Source organism: Dreissena polymorpha, chromosome 7, assembly GCF_020536995.1.
Source record: "Dreissena polymorpha isolate Duluth1 chromosome 7, UMN_Dpol_1.0, whole genome shotgun sequence".
Lineage (NCBI taxonomy): Eukaryota > Metazoa > Mollusca > Bivalvia > Myida > Dreissenidae > Dreissena > Dreissena polymorpha.
Genome location: NC_068361.1, coordinates 46,131,742 through 46,149,029, shown reverse-complemented (window position 1 = coordinate 46,149,029; position 17,288 = coordinate 46,131,742). Strand labels below are relative to the sequence as shown.

The following is a 17,288-nucleotide window of genomic DNA, read 5'->3' as shown; positions in this document are numbered from 1 at the left end:
ATGGGTCACTACAAGGAACAATAGGGAACTAAAATGTTTATCTACAAGGAACAATAGAGAGCTGGAATGGGTCCCTACAAGGAACAATACAGAGAAAGAATGGGTCCCTACAAGGAACAATGGAGAGCAAGAATGGGTTCCTACACAGAAAAAGAGTTCTGCGGTGGGAGACATATGCCCCCCAAACAGGGCTTTGAACTAGTGACCCCAATTTCAAGAGGAGTAATCTACTGTCTAAGGTCAATGCACATGTGAAGCATCAAGCTAATCAGTCATTTCGTTGACAAGTTATATTGATCAGAAAAGATCTTCACACTTATTGTGAAAGTGACCTTGACCTTTGACCTAGTGATCCAAATTTCAATAGGGGTCATCTACTGTCCAAGGCCAATGCACATGTGAAGTATCAAGCGAATCAGTCAATTTGTTGAAGAGTTATTGATTGGAAATGATCTGGTCTACCAACAGACAGACAGACAGACCTACATCCAGCAAAACAATACAGTCCAAACCTGCCAATAATGAACACTCAAGGGATTTGGTCGTAGTGGTCTTTGTTCACAGGTGGTCTTAATTCGCAGGGTCGATTGAAACTTTGCAAAATATGCTAGTAGGTTTTTAACAGGTACCGTATCTGTGTATGTGCTCTATTGTTTAAATGAGTGAATACTAATGCATGTATAATTTAAACAAGGGCTGTTTGTAAAACATGCATGCCCCCCATATGGGCTCTCAGTTGTAGTGACAGCCATTTTGTAAATATGTTTTTTGTCACTGTGACCTTGACCTTTGACCTAGTGACCTGAAAATCATTAGGCGAGTCATGATCAATGTACCTATGAAGTTTCATGATCCTAGCCATAAGCTTTCTTGAGTTATCATCGGGAAACCATTTTACTATTTCTGGTCACTGTGACCTTGACCTAGTGACCTGAAAATCAATAGGGGTCATCTGCCAGTCATGATCAATGTACCTATCAAGTTTCATGATCCTAGGCATAAGCGTTCTTGAGTTATCATCCGGACACACCATTTTACTATTTCGGGTCACTGTGACCTTGACCTTTGATCTAGTGACCTCAAAATCAAAAGGGGTCATCTGCGAGTCAGGATCAATGTACCTATCAAGTTTCATGATCCTAGGCATAAGCGTTCTTGAATTATCATCCGGAAACCATTTTACTATTTCGGGTCACCGTGACCTTGACCTTTGACCTAGTGACCTGAAAATCAATAGGGGTCATCTGCTAGTCATGATCAATCTACCTATCAAGTTTCATGATCCTAGGCATAAGACGTTCTTGAATTATCTTCCAAAAACTATTTTACTATTTCGGGTCACAGTGACCTTGACCTTTGACCTAGTGACCTCAAAATCAATAGGGGTCATCTGCGAGTCATGATCAAAGTACCTATGAAGTTTCATGATCCTAGGCCTAAGCATTCTTGAGTTATCATCCGGAAACCACCTGGTGGACGGACCGACCGACCGACAGACCGACCAACATGTGCAAAGCAATATACCCACTCTTCCTCGAAGGGGGGCATAAAATGGATTGAAAACACAGTTTTTTTTATATTAACATGTATTATTTCAATTCCCAATATGAAAAATAATGTACCAGACAGAAAATCAACATGCGTCATGAACTTACACTTGGATACCATAATGGTTAACTTTAACTGACAATTTACTTATCTATAATCTATGCATGTCGTATCAAGGAGAAATTTGAAAAAGGAATGAATTTGAAAATGTATGTGTGTGATTGGCATCGTAATTGTTAAGAAACCATAAATTTCCTTAATAAGTTGATATCAGCCCAAAACTTTTCTTTGATATTTTCGGCAATTATTACATAAATAATCGCGAGCCACTAAAATAAATAGGCAAGGTCTTACACCTTCGACAAAAAGTCAAATGCATAAAAGAAGCAGGCGGTTAACAATTAGCAATATGTGTTAAATAAACAAAAACAGCTATTGAATTAAGTAAACTGTCACTTGCCAATATCTCTATAGCGACAGACCAGTGATCTGGTAAGATGTTTATGACGTGACTATCACAGCATCATGGCGGCCATTGTTTTATTTTATATTTTATTTTTTTATTTTTTATTTTTTTATTTATTTTTTTCTCATTTATTAATGCACTCTTATGAAGTCATCAATTACACAAAGTAGAAATGTACAAACATGAGTGGTTTTACGTTTTCATAAAGTATCAACTCTCTTAACCTCACACATGCACACACATATTAAAAAACACATACATAAACTTGCACACATATACAGACAATAGAAAAAAAAACATATGACAGTAAATAACACAATTCAAAAAGATAAGAACATAGAAGTAGAATTTAACATTTCTCTTGTGATAAGTATACTTCCTTTCTCACATATATTCATAAAGCACACACAATTACACACACACACACACACACACACCTCGCACACTCTCACAAACACAACATGAATTCTATGACATGTTTAACAGTTTGTATTATGGATAAATATAACAATAGTAATTTCTTTCATGCTGTGTTTCTGTACTTTACAATTAAAATACAGTTGATAAAGAACAAAACGAAAAGGCGAACAAATAAGACAACGATATTTTAGTAAATTTTATGGGCATTGTTATATGAAAACTGTATATGAATATTAAGTTCTATTTAAAAAATATTAATTGATGTGGATCCATTTTTGTTTGTGTGTTTCAATTTTGTTTTTAAAAAGGGCAATTTCTTCTTCTGTCTGTATCCTTAACTTCAAATAATTTAAGAATATGTTAAATTTTGGAATACATTTCTTTATTTTCATATTGAATATGAATACTTTCATCAAAATGATAATAAAATTGAGAACTTCACTGTGTAATTTTATTTCTGTATTTCCAAGGAAAGCAGATGTTTTATTTATTTCAATGTAAATTTTCACTCGTTTAAGGAACGTTTTCAGTTCTGTCCAAAGAATTTTGCTAAATGAAAAACATTCCCAAAACAAATGATCGATTGTTTCAACGCTTTCTTGACAAAAATCACACAGGCTGCTATTTGTTAGTTTACATTTCATAAGAAACTTATTTGTTGGAATGATTCTTGATAAGAATCTGAATTGAAAGTTACGTAAGTAAGTATCTATTGTTGACTTAAATGGAAGTGTATATATTGTTCTCCAGTTGAGGCTTTCATTTAAATTAAGGCATGAATTCCATTTCCTTTCTATACTGTTGTCGATATTACTTTGTGATTGTAACTGTATATTGTAAAGAGTTTTGTTTACCTGTTTTGAGTTTTCTATTATATCAACAAAAGTTTTCTCTGATATAGTTAATGCATTAATTCCTTGCGTATACAATATTGATTTATATTCTTTTGGTATAGCAGAAATTAGTGAGTAGAAGTTTAAAAATTCATGAGAGTCCATGTTGTATAGATATTTTAACTCATCAAATGTATAATAAGTATCTTTTCGATAGTTGTACAACTGACCGATATTTTTTATACCATTGTTATACCAGTTTGTAAAAAAGAAAGAATTCTTATTTACCTTTATACATTTATTATTCCATATTACATGTTTACATATGGGAGAACTTTTTGAAACATTATATTGGTTCTTAATACTTTGCCAGGACGTAAGTACATCTTTTAAGAACACATTATTTTTACTTACATTTTGTATTATAGAATCATCTAGATTGCTTTCAAATATAAGACAGTTACCGAATTTGTTTAGTTTTTTTCCGATAGAGTTTTCCATTTACCTTTATTATTTTTATCCAGATATCGTTTTACCCAGCTCGCTTTAATGGCATTTAGAAAACAATCAATATCCGTAAGTTTAATGCCACCATTTTCATAATTTTGTGTTAAACGTTAACTTTTAATTTTGTCTGGCTTATTGTCCCATATGAATTCAAATATTGCCGTTTTTAATCCTTCTATTACTTTTTTAGTTGGTTTAGGGAGAACAGAAAAGGGGTAAATTAATTTTGGTAGCGCAAACGTTTTTATTACTGTTACCTTCCCCATAAGAGTGAGTTTCCTATGTTGCCATTGTTTAAAACAGCATTCAAATTCTTTAATTTTTGGCATTAAATTGTTGTCTATGTTTAATTTATGTTGATTATAAAAATGTATACCTAACGTTTTTGCCCCATCAGATTTCCAAATAAATTTGTTTTCTGTGCTGTATTTGATGTTTGAGTTTTTTAGTGATCCGATTCTCATGACTGTAGATTTTGATGCGTGAGGTTTAGTCCTGATATATTTCTGAAATTTTAGTTTGAACTAATATTTCAAATGAATTTGGCGAACCGTCATTAAAAAAAGTTGCATCATCTGCAAAAAAGGTCTATTTTATTTCGGCCCCAAGTATCTTTATCCCTTTAATATTATTGTTGTTATTTATGTAGTTTGACAGTAATTCTAAACATATAATAAAGAGCGACGAAGACAGAGGACAACCTTGACGAACACCTTTTTCTATTTTAAAATTCCTAGAAAGATGGCCATTATTAATAATGACACTATTTTTATCATTATAAAATACCTTAATCCACTGAATTATGTGTGGCCCGAATTTTAGGTGATTAAGACATTTTATTATAAAGAGATGGTTCAAACTATCGAATGCCTTCTCAAAGTCTGCAAAAAATAGAAGTCCAGGTTTATTTAATGATTCTCTAGATATTCGATAACATCGAAAATTAACCTAACGTTTTCTGCAATATATCTGTTTTTCATTTAACCTGTTTGATCAAAACTTATTATAAGTGGCAGAACCTTTTTTATACGGTTTGCAATTGCTTTAGTTGCCATTTTGTAATCTATATTCAACAAACTTATTGGCCGCCAATTTCTGATTCAGGAATAAGAGTTATAATATGGTACCTTGTTTTTGTAAGGCAGTAAGTTTACCATGTTCAAAAGAGTAATATATTGATTTTATGTAGTGTTCTTTCAAGGTGGACCAAAATATTTTATAGAATTCAAACGGTCAGTCCATCAGAGCCTGGACTTTTATTGTAAGCCATTTCTAATAAAGCACAATCATCCACACTCGTAATCATTTAATTTTCCTTCACATTGAGATTTATGTTCTTCAATGAGTTTAGTTATTGGCACCTGAAAGAAATCAGAATTGTCGTCTCGTTCATTTGTTTTTTTATATAGTGATTCATAATATACTGCTTCTGCTTCTAGTATTTCATCTTTTTCTTTAAATATTTTTTCATTAACAATTAATTTATGAATCGTTTTTTTCTCAGCCTTCCTTTTTTCTACGTTGGCAAAATATTTAGAATTTTTTTCATTTCCTTCTATTTTTATAGCTTTCGATCTTAAAATATATCCATTAACTTTTTTTTCATAAAGTTGTTCTAATTCTTCTTTTTTTGTTTTGATTTTTTGTATTATTTCATCAGTCAAGTCAGAAGAGTTAGTTTTCATTAAATCCTCTTCTAAATGTTTGATTTCAGAAATTAATATTTCTTCGTTCTTTTTTGTTGTTTGATTTTTTGATGAACAATAGCTTATTGTTTCATTGCGAATATTACTTTTTATAAGCTCCCACATTGTATTTGGATTGCAATTTTCGTTTAAGGATGTTATGTCATCTATACATTTTTTTATTCTGTTTTGGTATTCAGTGTCTAAAAGGATTGAATTTTGAAATAACCAGAACCTTTTCCTAATAATAAGTTGTCTACACTTAATTGTACAAGAGAATGATCTGTTTTAAACGAAGGTTTAATATTACATTTTGATATTATGTTACATAGGTTTTTAGATATTAAGAAAAAGTCAAGTCTACTAAAAATGCGTGATTTACAATTAGAGTGCCAAGTGAACTGTCTTTTTTCTGGATGCTTTATTCTCCAGATGTCACATAGATCATAAGCGTCAATCAAATCGTTTAAATATTTCCTGCATTGTAAATGTGTTCTAAAATTGCCATTCTTTTTGTCCAGTTCGGCATCTAAGACAGTGTTTAAGTCCCCGCCTATGATACAGTTCTTATCGCTGTTCGAAAACAAGTATTTGTTTAATTTTTAAAAAATGTATTAATCATCTTTATTTGGCCCGTAAATATTTATAAGGGTGATTGTTATGTTTTGAATTTTGATATCCGCAGTAATTAATCGTCCTATTATGATTTCATTGAAATTTGATAGTTCTACATCACTATTTGGGTGTAGAAATATTCCTACACCTTCGCTGTTGGTTTTGCTGCCACTATAAACAAATCGACCAGGCCAGTCATGCTTCCACAGCTCAAATTTTTTTTTTTGTTAAATGTGTCTCTTGTAACATAAAAATAGAGTAATTTAGACCTCGAAGCCATTCAAATACTTGGTTTCTTTTTTCTTTATTTCCTAAACCACTAGCATTTAATGTTAATATTGCCGTTTCCATTTGCTCCTTAAAAAGCCCATTTCAGTTAATAGTTTCATTTGATTTTGTTCGTGAGTCGTTTTTTACTGCAATGCTACGCAGAGTCTTAACAAGGTAGGTAATGTCATATATATGTTTTTATAGTGTTATTTAATTTGTATTTGAAAACAATGCATGATTTCTTTTTATATGTTGTTTAAAATTTGTAGTTTTTTTGTCTAGGGCGAAAAGAAATGATGAAATTTAGACAAAAATCTACATGGTAATGCATCAATAAGAATGTTATATGTTTGAATACAGTTTTCCTCCTTCAATCTGTTTTATATTAAAATATACCAAAATTGAAAACTCATGAAAGAAGAAGGATTTTGTATCGATTTTACACGCAGTTTTCTAAGAGTTTTTATATTTGCCCTGGGAAGGTGTATTTTATTACGTTTTGTTAATCAGTATATAATGAAATATTTTGTTTTTTAGAATATTAGTGATATAAACTTTATGTATCGAGAAGATTGAAAAATCAACAATACACAGACTTTCTACATGTGTGTATTTGTTAAACAAACAAAAAAAGTGTTGATTGTAGTATGTTAAAGATATTTGACTTAGATAAAATTACAATAATTTTATTTCAATATGATTAGTGATTGATTTACACTAAAATAAAAAACAGTCCCTATTTATTATTATCATTGAAGATTTTGATATGGTATGATTTGAAATAAAACGTAATACAGAGGTGAAAACAAAAGTATACAATAAGGCATGCACTTATACATTTTCCAAACACATTATTTTTGTAAATACCTTAAATACATGTACCTGTTTCGCAAGTGAAACAAAAGCATACAAAGGCATGCACTTATTTCGCATATGAAAAAAGGGCTAAATAGTAATCATATATACATATCCATATTTATATAAATATAGTTTGTTTTAATGATGCCTATAAAAGCAGATTACAGCACTGACAATGAGTATATATATTTAATTTGTACTGTTGTTTGCATGAGTAAACATTTACCTATTAATATTGTCGCCAATGCAAAGATATGTAAAAGTTTTTTTGTTCTGGATTTATAGTATCAAAATTAACACATAATATAAACCTGTGTTTAACTATAAAACATGTATTTAACTATAAATGTAAAAGGACGTATATGCACATAAACATGTTTCGGGTTTCCTTATGGACTCATAAAGTATCCAAATAAAAGCATAATATAAACACGTGTTTAACTATAAAACATGTATTGAACTATAAATATAAAAGGACGTATAAACCTGTTCAGGTTTTCCTTATGGACTCATACATACAACAAGTATTACTACTTTTGTTAGTATCGAATTCTAATTATAGTATACAAAAAATAATTGTAAGCAAATGTATACATACATCTATACATGTTACATTTAATTTATCTAAATATATGTTTATTTTATTAATATACACATGTTTTAACTGTAACTGTATAAGGACATATATGCACATAAACGTGTTTCAGGTTTTCCTTATGGACTTATACAGTCACTAAATTAACACATATTGTAAACATGCATTTAACTATAACTATAAAATGACGTAAATGCACATGTTCTTAACTATAACTATAAAAAGGACGTATATCCGCATAAACATGTTTCAGTTTTTCCTTATGGACTCATATATACATCAATTGTTACTACTTAAACAATAGTATTATAATACCGTTATAATACCATTGTTTTATTGACAGTTGTGAAATCGTTAATTGTTATGATTGAAGTGGTCGTTGTTAGCCTCTTTCAAGGAGTACAAGATTTTTTATTTTGCAAACCGATGACAACGTTCAATGTTTAATAGAAAATGCTACACAAAATATCTCGTCATTGTATTTATAAGTTTATGGAAGCTGTTTTGTCAAATCCAAATTATTCGTTATGAAACGTTATATTATCATAATTGAAAAGATTTTGTTAGTCAATCGACTTTTGGGAATGTAAAATGGTGGTCGCTGGACGTTGAAGTGGTCGTTGTTAGCTATCAAATTCGACTTTGGGAATGTAAAATGGCAATCGCTGGTCGTTGTTGGCAGGCCGGCGTTATTTGCAGGTACAATATATAGTGAAATCATATGCAGGGAAATCGATGTGGTCGTTATTGACAGATGGTCGCTATTCACAGGCGGTCACGTGGGCAGGTTGGACTGTATACACACTCTTCTTCTAAGGGGGGCATAACAATAGATAGCTAAAATGGGTCCCTACAAGGATTAATAGAGAACTACAATGGGTCCCTACAAGGAATAATAGGAAGCTAGGATGGGTCCCTGGCCTTCAAGGAAAAACAGAGAGCTAGGATGGGTCCCTGGCCTACAAGGAAAAACAGAGAGCTAGGATGGGTCCCTACAGGAACAAGGGGGCCTGAAAGGCCCAAAGTCGCTCACCTGAGATTCAAAGGAACTGATCTGTTCTGTGCAGCCCAAGATGTCATTAGAACAAATGTTCTAACCAACTTTCATGACTAGTGAACACCCTGGCAGCCATGTTTTTCAACAGACCAGAACCATTTTCATATACACCCAAGACATCATTTAAACAAATATACTGACAAAGTTTCATGAAGATTCATAAGTCCATATAAGGAAAAATGCCCCGCCCCCTGGTGGCAATGTTTTTCAAGCAACTGGAACCATTTGCGAACTTGTCAGAGATATCATCAGGGCTATAGATAACAAGCGTTACTGCCTTATACCGCAATAAAAATAACCAACAATTTAATTAAATTCAAAATAAAGCCAACAAAAACGCAAATACAAATTTAATCTTGTAATTCCCGTAAAAACCTTGCATCACGAAACACAATTCTTACAAACACTGGATGTATTTTTAAGACTGGTTACTTTCAGTACAAAAATTTACCGGATAGTTAATATGCAGTCCTATGAAGAAAAGAAGGCAGTCTTTCCAGCGGTAATCAATCTTTAGGGTATTATTGTAATTATTCGTAGACCCTTCTGTTTTATTATTTTATTTTTAAGGTATTCAACTCAAAATGACCCAAAAACGGGGTGCATTTCTTTGAACATCCATAACTTCATCAATTTTGCAGCGATTTTCACTAACTTGGTCTTATTCTACGCAAAAATGAATGAACTTTGATCAGAATTTCAGTTATTGTTTGTTGTTACTGTATGTACAGGTCCGTTTTTCAATGCCATTTGTATAAATAATATAGTAACCTTAGTAGATTCTTATTATATTATTTATGTCATTCCGTCAATAAACCAATTGAGTTAAAAAAAACTGGGGTTGAAAACCCAATTAAGCTCAAAACTAAGGGATGAAAATTTTTGCTTAAACTCTATTGAATTTACAAAAAAACCTATTGTTGTGAAAAATAGGGGGTGAATTACCCAATATACCCCAAAAGTTATCTATAGCCCTGTATCATTGGGACAAATCTTCTGACCAAGTTTCATGATGATCGGAGGATAAATGTGGCTTCTAGAGTGTTAACAATGGCGGCCATGTTTTTCCATCGACTGGAACTATTTTCGAACTCATCCAAGATATCATTGGGACAGATTGTCTGGCCAAGTTTCATGATTATCGGACAATAAATGTGGCCTCTAGAGTGCTAATAGGTTTAACTAAAGCAATATATATCCATATTAGTAAAATGCCCAGCCCTTTAGCAGCCATGTTTTTCAAGCAAATGTAACCATTTTCGAACTCAACCAAGATATCATTGAGACCAATCTTCTGACCAAATTTCATGAAGATTGGACAATAAATGTGGTCTCTATAGTGTTAAATGCCCTGCCCCCTGGCAGCCATGTTTTTCAACCAACCAGCATCATTTTTGAACTCGTCCAAGATATTATTGGGATGAATCTTCTTACTAAGTTTCATGAAGATTGGAAATAAATGTGGCCTGTAGAGTGTTAACAAGATTTTACTATAGCCATTTATAGCCATATAAGGAAAAATGCCCCGCCCCTGGTGACCATGTTTTTAGAGCAACCGGAACCATTTTCGAACTTGTCCAAGATATCATTGGGACAAATCTTCAGACCAAGTTTCATGATGATTGGAAAAAAAATGTGGCCTCTAGAGTGTTAACAAGGTTTTACTAAAGCCATATACGGAAAAATGCCCAGCCCCCTGGCGGCCATGTTTTTCAACCAACTGGCATCATTTTTGAACTCTTCCAAGATATTACATGTATTGGGATGAATCTTCTGACCAAGTTTCATTAAGATTGGACAATAAATGTGACCTCTAGAGTGTTAACAAGGTTTTACTATAGCCATATATATCCATATAAGGAAAAATGCCCCGCCCCTTGGCAGGCATGTTTTTCAAACAAATGTAACCATTTTCGAAATCATCCAAGATATCATTGAGACCAATCTTCTGACCAAATTTCATGAAGATTAGACAATAAATGTGGCCTCTAGAGTGTTAACAAGGTTTTACTATAGCCATATAAGTAAAAATGCCCCGCCACCTAGCGGCCATGTTTTTCAACCAACTGGCATCATTTTCGAACTCGTCAAACATATTGTTGGGATGAATCTTCTGACCAAGTTTCATGAAGATTGGACAATAAATGTGGCCTGTAGAGTGTTAACAATGTTTTACTATAGCCATATATAGCCATATAAGGAAAAATGCCCCACCCCTTGGCAGCCATTTTTTTCAAGCAAACGTAACCATTTTCGAACTCATCCAAGATATCATTGAGACCAATCTTCTAACCAAAGTTCATGAAGATTGGACAATAAATGTGGTCTCTGGAGTGTTAACAAGGCAAATGTTGACCGCGCATGACGGACAAAAGGCGATCACAAAAGCTCACCATGAGCACGTTGTGCTCAGGTGAAATAAAAATAGAGAGCAAAGATGGGTCCCTACCATGAACAATAGAGAGCTAGAATGCACTACAAGGAAGAATAGAAAGCTAGGATAGGTCCCTACAAGGAACAATAGAGAGCTAGAATGGGTCCCTACAATAAACAATAGAGAGCTAGGATGGGTCCCTACAATAAACAATAGAGAGCTAGGATGGGTCCCTACAATGAACAATAGAGAGCTAGGATGGGTCCCTACAATGAACAATAGAGAGCTAGAATGGGTCCCTACAATAAACAATAGAGAGCTAGAATGAGTCCTTACAATTAACAATAGAGAGCTAGGATGGGTCCCTACAATTAACAATAGACAGCTAGAATGGGTCCCTACAATGAACAATAGAGAGCTAGGATGGGTCCCTACAATTAACAATAGAGAGCTAGAATGGGTCCTTGCAATTAACAATAGAGAGCTAGGATGGGTCCCTATAATGAACAATAGAGAGCTAGAATGGGTCCCTACATTGAACAATAGAGAGCTAGAATGGGTCCCTACAAGGAACAATAGAGAGCTAGAATGGGTCCCTACAAGGAACAATCAGGAGCTAGAATGGGTCCCTACAATTAACAATAGAGAGCTAGGATGGGTCCCTACAATGAACAATAGAGAGCTAGAATGGGTCCCTACAATAAACAATAGAGAGCTAGAATGGGTCCCTACAAGGAACAACAGAGAGCTAGAATGGGTCCCTACAAGGAATAATAGGGAGCTAGAATGGGTCTCTACACAGAACAATAGGGAGCTAAAATAAGTCCCTACAAGGAACAAGAGCACTGCCTGGTGCAGACTGCTCATCTATATATTCTTTTATAAGGTGAAGGGACCTATCTCAATACTTCAATCAAACAGGGGGGTGGTATGGGGTGGGGGTGGAGATGCAGTCTTTTTCCTCTATATAAAGTTAGTACCGTATATCTGCACCATTCCCAATTCAACCATTTTTCCCAATTTGTTAATGAAAATTCCCAATTCAAATAAAAAAATCCCAATTCACTGGAAAAAAAACGACAATGTTTACTCTTTTGTTTTACCGCCAAAATCCAAATAAAACTAAAATCAGTGCATGTTCACCAACAGGGGAAGTAACCACAGCAAGTGTTGATGACGATATATCCCTTGGTTTCTGTTGTCTGAATACTACTGTACTCAATAAGGGGAACCTTCATCAAAACGCAACACATTTTTCGCGAATAACCAGCAACGATGGCGTCACATAATTCAGAAGGTTGTTGATTGCATTGTGAGTTTAATTTGCAAAGAAAGACAAGATTTTAATTTAAATGTACCGCTGGCCAAATTGTTCAACTGGGTTTAATGATTTAATTGTATGCAATTATAGTAATGTTATAGTATTCTGTTGCAACTGTTTTGCAGATCATTGAAGTTGTAGATTTTTGATATTTCAGATATTTTACTTTCTGATAAATTGAGCAAGCAGACCATGTTTGAACAAGAGAATTCCTGTGTTCTCTGTAGTTTAAAGTTGAATTATTCTCAAATCTGGTAATTCCTTTTGTAAGGTCTGTGCTACTGAACCTTTTCAAAACACATGTATGTAAAGTGGAATAGCTGTTGTTCCAAATCGAGATTATGATCAAGTAAAGTTTGGAAGATAGTTGAAATTTAAAATGTGATTTAAATTTCATTTGTTGCAGACATCACTTGGATGAATCATTTTGCTGTTATAACACAATTATTTATTCTTGATTATTCAATATATTACATGAATGCAATTAATGTCACATAACATGCACAATCCTTAATTGTTCAGATGTTTTTAAATGTCTATTTAACATGATATTAGATACAATTCTGATATTAAAAGTGTTAATCATTGCTACATACATGTAGCAGCGTTTACTTTTGATTTCTGAATTCTAAGTATGAATTCAAATACAGGAATGTCATATTTGACTGGGTGGAAAATGCAAGTATTTTATTCTGTCCATATATTATTCTTAAATGATAAATATAAAATAAACCAGAAATCACACAGTTTTTTAAGTTTAGTATATGCTTTATTAAGATTTGAGCATAATTAATAAATTTCCCAATTTTGATGAAAACGACGCTAATTTTAATAAAGTGACCGGTGCCGGCACCAGTCCCAAAGTGGTGAGGAAAAACGCTGAGATGGGTGTATAGTGTGGGAGTGTGGTCATTTATTACATTATCTTTCAAAAATAAGAACAATAAAATTAAAAAAAAAACAGGGAGGGGAGGGGGATTCTTGGGTGGGATGGTTGGATGGTTTCAAAAATAAAATAATAAAAATAAAAAAAATTATTTTTGGGGGGGTGTCGGGGTGGAATGGGGGGGGGGGTCAAGAGAGGGGTATAGTGTGGGGCTGTTGTCATTAATTAGATGATCTTTCAAAAATAAGAAAAAAAAGGGAAAAAAAATGGGGGGGGATTCAGGGGTGGGGCGTTGGGGATGGTTTGGGTGGAGTCCATTGTGGTATGTCAGGTAAGTGTTGTTTTGTCAAAGTATGAATCAAATCTGATTCTAAATAAAGAAATTATGGCAATTTTAGCAAAATTTATTTATTTGACCTTGAGATTCAAGGTCATTTAAAGATCAAGGTCAAATTCAACTTGCCATGTACAGTATCCTCATGATAGTAAGAAAGTATTTGAAGTTTGAAAGCAATAGCCATCATACTTTAGAAGTAAAGTGCATCTAAACACAAAATTTAACAAAATATTCAAAGTCAAAAAAGGACCATAATTCCGTCAAAATGCCAACCAGAGTTATGCAACTTGTCCTGTACAGTCCCCATATGATAGTTAGCGACAGTTCCAAGTCTGAAAGCAATAGCTTGATACTTTAGGAGTAAAATAGACCAAATCACAAAACTTAACAAAATTTTCAATTTTCTTAGTATAAAAAGGGGCATAACTCTTTAAATAAAGCTGACAGAGTTATGCATCTTGACCTACACAATTGTCTTGTTGCCATAAAAAAAGTATTCTGAGTTTGAGTTAATTATCTTTGAAAGTGTTAAAGTTATTTGACCTTATATAAAACTTTAACCAACAGCGACACGGATGCCAGGGCGAGTAGTAAAGCTCTAATTTTTCTTCGAAAAGTCGAGCTAAAAAGGACACATAATTCTGTCAAAATGCCAGTCAGAGTTACATTACTTTGCCTGCACAGTGCCCTTATGATAGTAAGTGTTGCAAGTATAAAAGCAATAGCTTTGATACTTAAGGAATAAAGTGGACCTAAACACAAAACTTGACCAAATTTTCAATTTTCTAAATATAAAAAGGGCACATTATTCTGTCAAAATGCCAGCCAGAGTTATCTAACTTTGCCTGCCCAGTCCTCTCATGATAGTAAGTAAGTGTGCCATGTTTGAATGCAATAGCGTTGATACTTTATGAGAAAAGAGGACCTAAACACAAAACTTAGCCAACGCAGACGCCCACGCCGATGCTCAGGTATGACAATAGCTCATAATCTTTTTAAAAAAACAGATGAGCTTACAATAGAGAGCTAGGATAGGTCCCTACAAAGAACAATAGAGAGCAAGGACCAATAGGGGTCTAAGACAACTCTATGCAAGTATCAATAAGTCATTTTCATAGCAAAACTAGAGCTTTGTCACAGACGTGGCGTATACCCCCACATGCTTGTTTGACACAGAATATTTTGAATGCTGTCTTCACAAAACAAGAGAAGCATATGTATACGAGATGTATGTTAAAATTGAATAAAAAATACAACAAAAAAACAAGAGAAGCTAATTTATGGCGATTTTTAAGAATTATTATGCCATTATCATTTATGGCTATTTTGACCTTTGAACGCTTGAATTCTTTCGCATGACTTGCCGTCCAATGACCGTGAACAAAATTAATGTACAGAGTCATTTTAAAATCTCACAATGAATGACATAGTTATGGCCATTTTTGACCTTTGAACTCAAAGTGTGACCTTGACCTTGGAGATATCAACGTAATTCTTCTGCATGACACACCATCAAACGATGGTGAACAAATTTGCAGAATGATTTTTAAATCTCACAATGAATGACATAGTTATGGCCCGGACAAGATCATTTATGGCCATTTTTGACCTTTCAACTCAAAGTCTGACCTTGACCTTGATGATACTGACGTAATTCTTTTGCATGACACACAGTCCAATGATGTTGAACAAATGTGCCTAATGATCTTAAAGTCTCACAATAAATGACAAAGTTATGGCCCGGACAAGCATTTGACCTTTGAACTCCAAGTGTGACCTTGACGTTGGAGATATCGACGTACTTCTTTCGCATGACACACTGTCCCATGATGGTGAACACATGTACCAAATCATTTAAAAATCTAAAGATAAATGACATAGTTATGGACCGGACAAACTTTTGGTTTAAAACACACTAAGAGACCCCGTGACCTAGTTTTTGACCCTGAATGACCCATATTCAAACATGACATAGACATCATCTAGATACAACTTGTGACCAAGTTTGGTGAAGATCGGATGAAATTTTGGGACAGACCGACCAATCGACCACCCGACATAGTGAATCCTATATAGCCCCCATTACCAATGGTAATAGGGGTATAAAAATACATGTAATTCAAAGAGAAAGAGTGCATTAGGATGGGTCAATGAGGAACAATTGAGAATTAGATGCCTATGGGTTATAAAGGAATACTACATAATTATTGTACCTGTACCAGTTATGAACTACTGCAATGTAGAGCATTGAACTTGTACCTGTGATGTTGTACTTGGTGAGAGCAGACACAGGACTGGTGTGAAAGTTCTCAAGGTGCAGGTGCAAGTCAGACAGGTTGAGATGTCGCAGGTTCTTGCACTGCTCCAGCACATTCCCTAAGGCTTGAAGATTATGCTGAAACATTGACCAAACACAATCATCACAACAATACCAACATTTTGTGGGAAGTGACTGAGTCAATAAAATTTTTGGCTATATTTAAATTAAATGGACAGTGATTTTTTTCAAGCTTTTGGTACAGGGTCAGTGCCATTGGGTAGGGAAAAATTGACCTTACTGTCTACAAAGGAAATTTTTTTATGTGAAGAATAAAATGAAAAACTTTAAAAATGTTTCTTTTATTAAAATAACATATAATAGCATTGAACTATTACAATATATTCCATGAAACAGTTGATGCAAAATTTCTTAAGTAAATATTCATAAGCCCCATAGGCTTCCCCTTTCTAATTATGGTTGATGTGCATTACGTATTTTTGTGCGCTGATGGCATCCCACTACTAACCTGATCCCGTTGTGTTTGTATGCTGCTGGCAACCCACTACAGACAAGATCCAACTGTGTTTGTGTGCTTGTGGTACCCCACTACTAACCTGATCCAATTGTGTTTGTGTGCTGGTTGTACCCCACTACAGACCTGATCCAAGTGTGTTTGTGTGCTGGTAGTAACACATTACAGACCAGATCCCATTGTGTTTGTGCGCTGGTTGTACCCCACTACATACCTGATCCCAGTCTGTTTGTGTGCTGGTAGTAACACATTACAGACCAGATCCCAGTGTGTTTGTGTGCTGGTTGTACCCCACTACTGACCAGATCCCAGTGAGTTTGTGTGCAGGTAGTACCCCACTACTGACCTGATCCCAGAGTGTTTGTGGGCTGAATGCAATCCACTTCTGACCTGATCCCAGTGCGTTTGTGTGCTGGTAGTACCTCATAACAGACCTGATCCTAGTGCGTTTGTGTGCTGGTAGTAACACATTACAGACCAGACCCCAGTGTGTTTGTGTGCTGGTAGTACCTCATAACAGACCAGATCTCAGTGTGTTTGTGTGCTGGTAGTAACACATTACAGACCAGATCCCAGTGTGTTTGTGTCCTGGTGCAACCCACTACAGACCTGATCCCAGTGTGTTTGTATACTGGTGGCATCCCGCTACTGACCTTATCCCAGTGTGTTTGTATGCTGCTGACAACCCACTACAGACCAGATCCCACTGTGTTTGTGTGCTTGT

General features: G+C 34.3%; 1 protein-coding gene across 3 annotated transcripts in view; it reads right to left on the bottom strand.

The window, feature by feature from the left end:
- Positions 1 to 17,288, bottom strand: part of LOC127838411 (F-box/LRR-repeat protein 18-like) — a 67,636-nt gene that overhangs the window by 41,159 nt on the left and 9,189 nt on the right. For all 3 annotated transcript variants that reach the window (XM_052366144.1, XM_052366143.1, XM_052366145.1), the window contains exon 3: positions 16,032 to 16,167. In XM_052366144.1, the coding sequence (XP_052222104.1) occupies positions 16,032 to 16,167 (136 nt within the window). The remainder of the gene's footprint in view (positions 1 to 16,031; positions 16,168 to 17,288) is intronic.